The sequence below is a fragment of the Balaenoptera borealis genome (assembly GCF_965194805.1).
Source record: "Balaenoptera borealis genome assembly, chromosome: 13".
Classification (NCBI taxonomy): domain Eukaryota; kingdom Metazoa; phylum Chordata; class Mammalia; order Artiodactyla; family Balaenopteridae; genus Balaenoptera; species Balaenoptera borealis.
Genome location: NC_138870.1, coordinates 105,765,886 through 105,777,681, shown reverse-complemented (window position 1 = coordinate 105,777,681; position 11,796 = coordinate 105,765,886). Strand labels below are relative to the sequence as shown.

Genomic DNA, 11,796 nt, shown 5'->3' with positions numbered 1-11,796 from the left:
CCCCTTGCCATATGTCATGTTGAGCTCATGCGGGATTTTCTCTCAAGTTGTTATTTGACTTTCTTTGAGCAGTCTAAGCTAGTTTCTTTGTTGGCGTCCAGGTCTTTCTCTTGGGTTCACTTCTCATTTGGCTTGGGGCATGTCTTTCAGTCCTTTTTGACACTTAGTGTGTAGACGTTTTCAGGTTGTGAAGACACCTTTATTTTGCTGTCTCACTTGAATGCTAGTTTCACTGTGTATGGAATTGTAAGTTCAATTCCTTTAGGATGGGCTTCCCTGGTGGCCCAGTGGTTAAGAATCCACCTGCCAATGCAGGGGACACGGGTTCGAGCCCTGGTCTGGGAAGATCCCACATGCTGCAGAGCAACTAAGCCCGTGTGCCACAACTACTGAGCCTGCACTCTAGAGCCCGCAAGCCACAACTACTGAGTCCACGTGCCACAACTACTGAAGCCCGCGCGCCTAGAGCCCGTGCTCTGCAACAAGAGAAGTCACTGCAATGAGAAGCCCGCGCACCGCAACGAAGAGTAGCCCCCGCTCACCGCAACTAGAGAAAGCCAGCGCAGCAATGAAGACCCAACACAGCCAAAAAAAAAAATTCTCTTAGGATTTTGACAGTTTCACCCCTTTGCCAACTGACAATCAGGTTCAGTCTGATTAAAGAAGATCCTTCCTCTCTGAAGGGTTTTTTTTAAAATAACTTTATTCTTCTTTCCAATTTAATTTTTTTTAATTAAAAAAAATTTATTCATTTATTTGGCTGCACCAGGTCTTAGTTGCAGTGTGTAGGATCTTTTTTTTTTTTTTCCAGTTGCTGCATGCACGTGGGATTAAAACCTGGCCCCCTGCATGGCAGTGCAGAGTCTTACCCACTGGACCACCAGAGAAGTCCCTCTCTGACGGTTTTTAAGCTAGTCTCTTCATCGTTGGAATTCCAGAAGGCCACTATGACATGCCTTCACTCCTCCTGGGCGTCACTTTGTTTGGTGGAGAAGCCACCCTCTCTGCCTCTCTCCTGTTTCCTGTCTCTCTTCTTTCACAAGACGGCCTCCAGCTTCCTGGTTTGCATCTGCCTTGCCCGGGGTGGAGAAGGGTGCAGGCCCCGTGTGCTTGCTCTCCACTGACTCAGATAGCAGACATCTGGAAGAGCAGAGACATACTTGCGGCTCCTGCATCTGGTGCAGACGTGGTCGGGGCCCACTGCTGGGCCTGCCTCACCTTGGCCCAAGGATGTGTCTGGAGGTGGGACCTTGCTCAGGAACTTGACCACTGGGTGACCTTGGCTGGGTGACTCTTCAAGCCTTCACTTTTCAACTCGTACACTGGATGCACTGGGGCACAAGTTCTGGCCAGCAAAGGGCCCCCAGCTAGGACACTTGGGTGGACATGGCCAGCCTGCTCTCGATAGGGCGTTTGCTGGAAGAGCCTAAGCAGCGGAGCCCGCCCTGCCTGCCCACGCGGGGTAAGGTCTCACCAGCCCAGAAGGACCCAGCCCCTGCCTGGGGGGCATGTTCCTTCTCCTACCGAGGGGCCTCCCCTGGCTGTCGGGAAGGGGGGCACCTGCTGCTCCTTTTCCCCAGGGCTGGGCTCCTTCACGGCCACGGCACTAACCTCAAATCCTCACGGAAACCAAGGAAACATCTAGGCTTCTCCCTCCTCCCAAAGCACTTTGGGACTAATCTCGGGATGAAAACTGTCATGAAACCTCTGAATTTTGGCGTTGAAGCAGAGGCCACAGTGGAAGCAGCCAGTGGCAGCGACCAAGACTCAGGTCTCTGAACTACTGCTGCGCAGGGGCCCTTTCTGTTTTACCTGCAGCCCAAGAGGGTGGTCCGGACCTAACGGCCCCACCCTAGGCCTGTAACTCCTGAAGGAGGAGTGCCAGCTGGGCCGCCCTGCAGCCCCCATTCCCCAGTGCTCCCCGCTGCTTCCCCCACCCCTACCAGCACCCGCTTCCTCTCCACCAGCGCCCGATCCTGCCCAGCACGGGCCCCTCAGGCTCCCCCTGACCCCATGGGGCGCCCACTCGGGTCTCCACCACGCTGTGGTCTGGGCTCCCTTTGCCCCACGCCCGGCACTCCCCCAGGTCCCCCCAACACTCAGCCGGGCCTGCCCCATCCAGTGCCCCCCTTTTCCCGCTCTGGCCCCCACCTCTTCATCCCCTCCCCACGGGCCTCCCCTCCGGCCCCTCCCCCGCCCGGCACCCCTTCAGATGCCTCCAGACCCGGTGTGCGGCACCCCTCCCCCAAATCCCGCGCCCCTTCAGGCGCGCCCCAGCCCCTCTGCCCAGCGCCCGCTGCCCTCTCCCTTTAACTCCGCGCCCCCTCAGGCCTCCAAGCCCCCGTGTCCGGCGCCCCCTTAGATGACCCCCCAGCCCCGGTGCCGGCGACCCCATCGCCCGCCCGGTGCCCCCCTCCCTTGAACCCCGCGCCCCCTCCGATGATCTCCCAGCCCCGGGGTCCGGCGCCCCATCGCCCGGCCGGTGGCCCCTCTGCCCGACCGCCCCTCCCCCCAGGCCCTCCCCCCTCCCCTCCCCTCCCCTCCCCTCCGCTCGCCTCCCCTCCCCTCCGCTCCCCTCCCCCCCCGTCGGCGGCCGCGCGTCATGGCGGCGGCGGGCGGGGCGCGTCTCGCACGCAGCGCGCCGGGCGGAGCGCTCGCCGCATTGTTTGCTTCGCTGGGGAGCAAGCGAGCCGGCCCGGGTGTCCGAGCAGCCCCGCGCCAGCGCCCCGTCCCCCTCGCCGTCGCCGCCGCCCGCCGGCCGGGCCCCCGCGCCGGGCCTCCGTCCGGTCCCGCCACCCGCGCGAGCCGCCGCCCGAGAGCCTGCGGCCGCCGAGCCGAGCCGGGCCGGGCCGCCGCCGCCAGGAGCCCGCGCCCAGAGCGGCGGCGGGCCGGGCCTGCGCGGCCGTTGGCGGAGGAGCCGCGGGCGCCATTAGCGCCGCCTCGGCCGCGCCGGCCCCCGCGCCCGCCGCCCGGCTCCCGCGGCCGCGGCCCCGAAGGTGAGTGCGTCGGACGGGCCGGGGCCGGGGCCGCCGCCTCGCCCGCCGCCTCGCCCGCCTCTCCCGCGGGCCGCCGCCGCCGGCCTCTCGGTGCTGGTGCCGCCGCCATGTTTGGCGGCCGCCGCGGCGGCGCATTGTCCGCGGGCGGCGGGCGGCAGGGCCGAGGGAGGCCGCGGTGTCAGGGCGGCGGCGGGGAGGCCGGGGGGCCGGAAAGGAGAGAGGCCGGCCGACGGGGAGGCCGGGCTGTCGAGGCGGGGAGGCCGGGCCGGGAGGCTGGAAGGCCGGGCCGGGCGGCCGGGTCGGGTGGGGAGGCTGGGCGGCCGGGAAGGAGGGAGGCCGGCCGGTGGGGAGGCCTGGAGGCCGGGTCGGGAGGCTGGAAGGCCGGGGAGGGAGGCCAGACCGGGAGGCTGGGCGGCCGGGGAGGCCGACAGGGTGGGAGGCTAGGCTGGCGGGCGGGAAGCCGGACGGGGAGGGAGGCCGGGCTGTCTGGGCGCTGGGGCCCGTCCCGCCCGCCGCGCCTTCCGCCCTGCCGCCCGGCGAGACGGGAGCGGGCCGGGGTCTCGGGTCCGCCGGCCGAGCGTTTGCCCGAGGGTCGCGTTATGTAACGGACGCGCTGGGCACGTTGAGCCCGGACGGGAAACTCCCGGTTCCCGGGCCGCGCTGGAAAGACTCGAGGGGCGCGCGGACCCGGGCCGCCGCCCCCTCCGCCCCCCTCCCGCGCTGAGAGCCGGTGGTGGACCCAGCGGCCTCCGGGGCCCTTTGGAAGAAGTAACTTGATTGAGGTGTAATTTACGGAGGACGCGCGCGCTGCGGGTGCGCAGTGGAGTTTTGACGAAAGGCCGCGCCCCCGTGGAGAAGGCGCCCACCGCCCGGGAAGGGTCGTGGGTGGAGGGCGCTGCGTGCACTCACCTGCGGGCCGGGAGCTGCCTGCCGTCCCGTTCCTGCACGAGGGTGTAAGTGGCTTGTCCAAAGCCAGGCGGGAAAGGCACTGATTGAGAAGGTGAGCCGGCCCTGGGTGCCGACTGCCTCTCTCGTGGCCACATGGCTTTTCAAGGTGCATTTATCAGAAGGATCAGGAGAGGCTGCTGATGGCCTCCTCGTGGGAACGCTTGGGCCAAGTGTGGATGGAGCCCGAGGGCCAGAGATCGGGAAATGATGGGCGGGTGAGGTGGTCTGCAGAGTGACCAGCGCCTTCTTTCCTTGTCACCATCTAGCTTTCAAATTGCAGAGCTGCCATGGCCCTTTAAGTGCTGTGCTTCGGGTACTAAGTGTCCAGAGCTTCAGTGCCCTTCGGGAGAGTGTGGGTTTTGAAGGGCCAATTTTGGTTAGCGCTGTTGGTTCTCTGCTTTCGAGGAGAAAATTACACGTTCGCTTTGCATCTGCTGAGTAACAAACTGTCGCTTCTGCCCCACCCCAGTAAGGACCCCTGAAGCTGTGCGCTGTGCCCTGGCGCACCGGCGTCCCCTCCGTGCAGGCTGTGGTGCTGACCGTGGGGGGGCCGTGCCCCTCTCCCCCAGAAGGGATGGCGGGGCCAGGGCTAGCTGGGCAGCGGCTTGGCTGACCGCACAACAGGAGTCCAGGGCTGCGTGGGCCCCTGGAGACTCCTGAGATGCAGGTGAGCGACGGGTTGGCTGCTTATGCTGTTTTCCGTGCTCCTCTTTGTAGGGGATTCCTGTCAAATTTCACATAAAACGTGGATTTCTGTTTGGCAAAAGAGAAAACCACAATCTGAAGGGTCTGTCTTAAAAAGTGCATTTAGGGTCTGCTGGGATTTCCGCTCAGGTTTGAAAAAGCGAAGTCTGGAGACCAGGTGGGTCGCTGTGGGGGGCGCCCCGTGCCGGCTCCTCGGGGTCACGTCCAGCAGTGGGCCTTGGGCTCCACCTTGGGATGTTGTCAGCCAGTCTCTTAAATATCACTCTGCCTCCTGTCAGTAAAATGTGGTCGTTTGGAGGGAGGAGGGGTCCTTGTCACAGTTCCTAAGGTGCCACCCTGCTTGGCAGGCAGTGGTCCAGGCTCAGGAGTCATCACGCCAGTGAGACCGGTAGTGGACTCGGTCGGTGACAGACGGCAGACGTCTGAAAAGAGCAAATCCTCATAAGTCTCTGTGGCCCAAATTTTGGGCGCCTGAGCCTGTGCTGGCACCTGAGAACGGGGGGGCTGGGGGGGGCCTCTGCAGGTGGCGTGGGGGTCTTAGGGTGGTCCTTGCTGTGGCAGGAGCCGGGCCCGGCACCGTGGTCAAGCCAGCAGCTGAGAAGTGCTCCGAGGGGCAGGGCAGGTGGCTGGCCCGTGGGGGGTTTCGTGGTGGCCACTCCTGAGGCGCTGCAGAGGCTGGGTGGAGGCCTCCCAGGGGTGAAGCCTGCCCCCAGGCCACTACGGGGCTTGCCCCTTGAGCCCTGGTGTGGTTGGTGGCCCCGTGCCTCAACACGGTTGTGGAGGACGCGTTCGTGGAGAGGATGGACGGGGCTGTGGTCAGGCTGCTGAGGCTTCCCGGCTCCCTAGGGGTGCTGATGGGACTGCCGCTTTGGGGCTCAGGGCTCTCTCCTGGGCAGCAGTAGGAGGGGAAGCCAGGGGCCAGAGCCTGCCGGGGTCCAGCCCTGTGTGTGCGCTGTCCTGGGCTCAGGGCTGCGACCCCTACTTGTGAGAGATGTGGCAGTCGGCTTGGTGACCTGTGGATCCAAGAAGGTGACCGGCAAACAGTGGGCGTCAGCATCCTGGAAGGACTTGTCATCGCGTGTGCCTCTGGGAGCCCCTCTTCACCGCCTGCCCTCTCCTCTGGTCCCGGGAGTCTCTGGGGAGGGGCAGCTTGGTGGCAACGGGCTGTTGAAGGTTGTTGAGATACCACTGTGAGTCCGGGGACGAGTGATTTTGGAAACCTCAGAGATAGGTTTGCCGGGAGTTTTGTTTCGATTTAGCACGAGGTGGTCAGGTCTGCCCAAGCGTACCTGGTGGCTTTCGCCTCTCGTGTTCTCTGTGTGGAGTTAACGTGTCCTCTGCGTCCGTTTCAGGGAGTCAGTACCAAATGAGGAGGAAAGGCCGAGGTCATCGCGCTGCAGCGAGGCACCCTTCCTCCCCCGGCAGCACTAAGCACTCCCCCACGCGAGAGACGCTGACCTACGCGCAGGCGCAGAGGATGGTGGAGATCGAGATCGAGGGCCGCCTGCACAGGATCAGTATCTTCGACCCTCTGGAGATCATATTAGAAGATGACCTCACTGCTCAGGAGATGAGCGAGTGCAACAGCAACAAAGAGAACAGCGAGAGGCCGCCCGTGTGCTTAAGAACTAAGCGGCACAAGAACAACAGGGTCAAGAAGAAAAACGAAGCCCCGCCCGGCGCCCACGGCGCCCCCGCCTCGGCCGGCACGCTTCCCGAGCCCACGGTGCGCGTGGTGGAGTACAGCCCGCCGGCGGCGCCCCGGCGGCCGCCCGCGTACTACAAGTTCGTGGAGAAGTCGGCGGCGGAGCTGGACCACGAGGTGGAGTACGACATGGACGAGGAGGACTACGCCTGGCTGGAGATCGTCAACGAGCGGCGCAGGGGCGACTGCGTGGCCGCCGTGTCGCAGAGTGTGTTCGAGTTCCTGATGGACCGCTTCGAGAAGGCGTCGCACTGCGAGAAGCAGAAGCAGGGCGGGCAGCAGTGCCTGATCGACGAGGACGCCGTGTGCTGCGTGTGCATGGACGGCGAGTGCCAGAACAGCAACGCCATCCTCTTCTGCGACATGTGCAACCTGGCGGTGCACCAGGAGTGCTACGGCGTGCCCTACATCCCCGAGGGGCAGTGGCTCTGCCGCCACTGCCTGCAGTCCCGGGCCCGGCCGGCGGACTGCGTGCTCTGCCCCAACAAGGGCGGCGCCTTCAAGAAGACGGACGATGACCGCTGGGGCCACGTGGTGTGCGCCCTGTGGATCCCCGAGGTTGGCTTCGCCAATACCGTGTTCATCGAGCCCATCGACGGCGTGCGGAACATCCCCCCCGCCCGCTGGAAGCTGACGTGCTACCTCTGCAAGCAGAAGGGCGTGGGCGCCTGCATCCAGTGCCACAAGGCCAACTGCTACACCGCCTTCCACGTGACGTGCGCCCAGCGGGCTGGCCTCTACATGAAGATGGAGCCCGTGAAGGAGCTGGCCGGCGGTGCTGCCACCTTCTCTGTCAGGAAGACTGCGTACTGTGACGTCCACACGCCCCCGGGCTGCACCCGGAGGCCCCTGAACATTTACGGGGACGTCGAGGTGAAGAACGGCGTCTGCCGGAAGGAGAGCTCAGCCAAAACGGTCAGGTCCACGTCCAAGGTCAGGAAGAAAGCCAAGAAAGCCAAGAAGACGCTCCGGGAGCCCTGTGCGGCCCTGCCGCCTGTGTGTGCGCCCTACATTCCCCCTCAGAGGTAAGCGTGGCGGGCCCGGGCCTGCTGGGAGGGCGCGCAGGGTCTGACCGCGTGCTGTCTGTGCGGCCCCGACGGTCCTCTCCAAGGTGGCCTCCTTCAGTCTCCGCTTCACGGGAGCATGGATGTTGCAAAGGACTTGAGTCTGTGAGACGGGGAAGTGTGTCTGGTTTCCTCGATGCCCGCGCGGGCCCGCGGCCACACTGACTGCAGGCGCCCCAGTCTGGGGCCCCGCGGCACCCCAGAAGTTGTCATCTTTGACGCAGTAGAACACCGTTCCTCACCCTGCTCCCTCCCCCAGATTCGAGGATCTTGTGGGATATTTAAGTTTGTTGGAAACTTAAGCCGCGTGGCTGGGTAAGGTTGACCCCGGGGCAGAGATCAGAGTGGGCTGACAGGAGCCACGAGGCGGGAGGTGCTGGCCTCCTTCCTGTCGTGGGACAGGCTTTCTGGTTTTCCCGACTGTTTCTCTCGTGGTGTCAGCATTGCCTGGTCAGTGTTGGGTTCTTTGCTTGGGGCCGTCCACGGTGGTGGGGTCAGGACCACGCTGGCCACCCCATCCCTGGACTCGTTTCCTCCTCTGCTTGTTCTTCTTGGTACTGACTTGTTCTTTTTATTTTGTTGTATTTAAGAACGCTCTTGTTTGGAATACGAGGTAAGTGGCTTGATGAATTTCTCACCGGGTGTGGTTTGGGAAAGACTCAAACACTTGCTTGAGCTTTGAGGAAGTAAAGCCCTGTGTGATAGGGCACGGGTCTTTAGAATAGTCTGGTTAAGAAAATAAAGCATCAGGCTGATGAAGGGAAGACGTAAGTGGGTGTCTGCTCCCGAGAGCAGTTCTGGGATGTTGTCAGGTCGTAAGATGTGGTGGGAACTGCTACTAAAGAAGTGTGGCCTTTTTTCCAGAATGAAATTTTTTTGTTTTTACAGAACGGTACCTGTGTTACAGAATCAGTAAATTCAAAGTGAATACAAAGTGCTTATCGTCCCTCTTATCCAGAGAAGGCTTCTGTTAAAATCAAGGTGTCTCTTTGCAAATAAGCCAGTCTCACTTTTAAAAGACAGTTTCACTTGGATTTCTACCTGTAGGTCAAAAAGTATAGGATTTGTATCAAGAGTGTCTATTTAAGAGCCGGAAATTTTCAGCTTTACTGAAATTGAAGTAAATGAAACAAAAAATGTGATCTAATAAATTGAAAACCCAGAAGTCTGAGGTGCTGCCTTGTGTGTCCAGCCCCGCCTGGTTCCCTGCCCCAGGGTCTGCCAGCCCGTCCGCAGGAGAAAGCATTTGCGGTTGGGAAACGTGGGCACCTGGGGTCTGAGATGACCCGGTCTGAATGGAGAGGAGGACTTGCTTTGGAGGAAACACTGCAGCTCAGGTGACGGCGCTGCTGGGCCATGCTCCGTCTTGTCCTTTCCTAATTTAGGAACAAACTGTTACTTCGGTTTGGAGCAGACGTAAACGACGTGCCTGGATGAGTGCTCGCGGCCACAGGCTTTGCTGTCAGTGTTGCCCAGAGTTTCCGGGAGATCCTGACATCACACCACCCTGTGGGGTGTCGGGGCAGGTGCTGGGAGGCCCAGGCTCACAGCCACTGCTCTTGTCCTGAAGCTGCGGCCTGAGCTGCGGCTGGGCTGGTGGTCCCGTTCTTAGGACCCAGGCACAGTGGCGTGTAGATGGGAGTAAAGCCGGGTGCTCTCCACGGCCTTTGGCTCAGGACCCGTCTAGAGCTGCCACCAGGGTGGTGGGCATTCTGAGCGAGCTTGGGAGCCGGCCCGGGGCAGGGGGGCTGGAAGAGGGGCTTTGGAGATCTAAGAAGAGGAGGAGTCCCCTTATTCCCTGCAGAGAGGAAGGAGGGTTGGCTGTGAGAAGGCTGGGGGTGTGTGGCAGGAGCTGTAAGCGCTTTTGTAGTTTGAGTGGTTTACAAGTTTTCAAGTAAGAAAAATAACTCAGATTAACTAATTTTGAGATCATAGTCTGTTCTCAACAAGAGGGAGATGGTTGGTTTAATTCGTTTTATCGTTCAGTGTTTCTGAGCTACAAAGATTGCTTTTCTCGTCTCTCAGCAGTAGACTCTGGAACACAGATGTGGGTGTTCTGAGGCTTCGCCCACCTGTTGGAGGACTCGAGCCTGTGGTCAGGCCGGCTGGCCGGGGCCAGGAGTGGCGCGGGCACGTTGATGGGATGCTGTGCTCTGCCCTGGGTGGGTGGGTTGGGTCTGGCGGGGTCCTCGTGGCCACGCGGTCCCTTTGCCCGTGAGGGTCCAGCCTTTGGCGAGGAAGAGCCGCCCCCGAGCGGCTGTCCCAGTGGCGTGGAGCTGTGCCCGCGTGTCTTTGCCTCCCCTCCTGCACCTGTTCTTCAATCAGAATGATTCTTTTCCCAGCCCAGAAGCAACACATTTAAAGTTGGGAAGATACGAAAAGTCAGGGCTAAAGAAGAGAGGACAGGCCTGTGTTCTCCCTTTTCTGGCCTGTGCTCGTGCTGCTCTGTTTCTGTCAAGCGTTGCCGTTTCCTCGAGTAGCTGCTCCTCTGATCGGATCCTCTCTGCTTCTTCGTCCATTTCATCTGCTTCGTGGGGGGAAGGGAGGGGCCCGTGGAGGTGGGCACCGGGGAGGGGCCAGGCCAGGTGAAGGGACTCGTGGAGTTGGAGCCTCCTGGGTCCCTTGGGGTAACTAACCTGGTCACTCCGCGCTCTGGTTGCGCTCTGGGTGTCCCGGAGTATCTGGGGCCTCGCGGGAGGAGCGTCCGGCCTGGCCCGGCGGGTCCTCGTTGACGTGCGGGTTCCTGCCTGTTGAGCTGTTACCGGAGTGCGTGGTGAGGGTGGGGCATCTGCGTCACGGCTCTGTCCCCGTGAGGGCGCCGCTGGGGCGCCAGGTGAGGACGGCTGGAGAGCGGGTGCTTGGGAGCCATTGGGCAGACAAGTTGAATGCCTGTTGAGCGGAACAGCAAGAAGTTTGCACTTGAGTTTTGTATGTCTCTTTTCATGTTTCTGGCAGTTAAGTTTATTACGTTTTATGGAAGTTCTCACGGGTCATGGCCTGGGGAAATGGGGGAAGCCTTTCAGCCCCTGCAGGTGGGAGCCTGGCTCTGGGCGCTCTGTGCACGTGGGCGCCACCTCTGCTCCGTGGGCGCCACCGGGCGGCCCTCCCGCCCACCTGCCCGGGTCCTCGGGGGGGGGCTGTTTAAGGAGCGACTCCTGGAGAGAAGCCTGACAGACCTAGCCAGAAGTCAGAAGTGCGGGTCGTGAAACGCACGCGGTGTGGAGAAGCCGGGCCGCGTGTCCTGCTCCTCCAGGTGTCCTTCCAGGTGTCCCTTCCGGTCACGTCGGGCGAGCCCAGTGGAGGTGGCCTTGGCGGCTCTTGCCACCTGACGGGGGGCCGTGCAGCGTGTTTCCCCAGAGCTACTCTGAGTGTTCTAGTTCTGACCCTCCTGTGGCCTCGTTGCTTTCCTTGGTTTTGAGCTGGCGAGTGGGGGACTGGCGTCTCGCCGGGCAGGTCCCCCCGTCCGGGCTGCCGACTCCGGGCTCTGCACCTGCGAGGGCCTTCCTGGGGCGAGGCGGGGAGCGTGGGAGCGCAGGGATGGCGCGTCCCAGAGCGGATATGTTTTGACCAGAGAGCTGACGTGGATAAAAGTAAAGAAGAGCGCAGGGGAGGAACCTGGATGCTTCACGACGTGTCTCCGCTGCGTTGTGGGCTCTTCCGACGCGTTTCAGTCTCAGGGATTCCTGTCTGTGTAGGACTGAAGTGAGCGCTGAGCGTGGTGCCGTGGGCCGCGCCCCGTGCCCCTCGGGCGTGTGGACGCCTGGCCCGTGTCCTGCTCGCTTTCCCCCGCCCCCGGCTCCCTCCCCTGCCTGGTGGTCTCTGCTGGGACCAGCCCCGGCGCCCCCCCCCCCCGCAGGCCTGCTGTGCTCACACCTCCCGCAGCCGGGCGTCCCGGGCGCACAGAGCAGGCCCGGCCCACGGGGAGGGTCTGCCGAGGTCATGGGATCTGGCAGTTTCTGGTCACGTTCACTGTATCTGCTTCCGCAGAGATGGGGCGGACATGCATTGAAGTTTTCTTTCATCCTAGCACTTGGAGTCGCTGCCTGGAGTGGATGGTGGGACGGACCTTGGTGCTTTGGGCACCCTTCTCCTCCACGGCACAGAGACCGGCATTGCATCTCGTCTTGTCTTCATTTCAGTTTCAGTTTTTTGTTCAGAAATAACTTCAAATCTATAATATGTTGCAAAAGTCGAAAAAACCCCCCACCCAAACGCTCTTCACCCAGAGTCCCTTCTTGCTAATAACCCGATTACCCTCTTGGGGGTGGTTTCCACGCGCCCCTGCGTGTCTCCCAGGGTGGGGCCGGCCTCCCCTGGAGCCTTCCTGCCTCCAGTCGGGACCAGTCCCGCTCAGCCTCCTTTGATTTGGGCATCCCCA

General features: G+C 62.1%; 1 protein-coding gene across 8 annotated transcripts in view; it reads left to right on the top strand.

Annotated features, from left to right (window-relative positions):
• The first annotated feature begins 2,676 nt into the window (after positions 1-2,676).
• Positions 2,677-11,796, top strand: part of BRD1 (bromodomain containing 1) — a 34,985-nt gene continuing 25,865 nt past the window's right edge. For 4 of the 8 annotated variants that reach the window (XM_082348991.1, XM_082348989.1, XM_082348990.1 and 1 more), the window contains exons 1-2: positions 3,342-4,611; positions 6,002-7,379. In XM_082348991.1, coding sequence (XP_082205117.1) covers positions 6,016-7,379 — 1,364 coding nt within the window. In that variant the 5' untranslated portion in view covers positions 3,342-4,611; positions 6,002-6,015. Of the gene's footprint in view, positions 2,997-3,331; positions 4,612-6,001; positions 7,380-11,796 lie in introns of those variants that run through there. The other 4 variants (XM_082348986.1, XM_082348985.1, XM_082348987.1 and 1 more) reach the window with 3 other exon arrangements.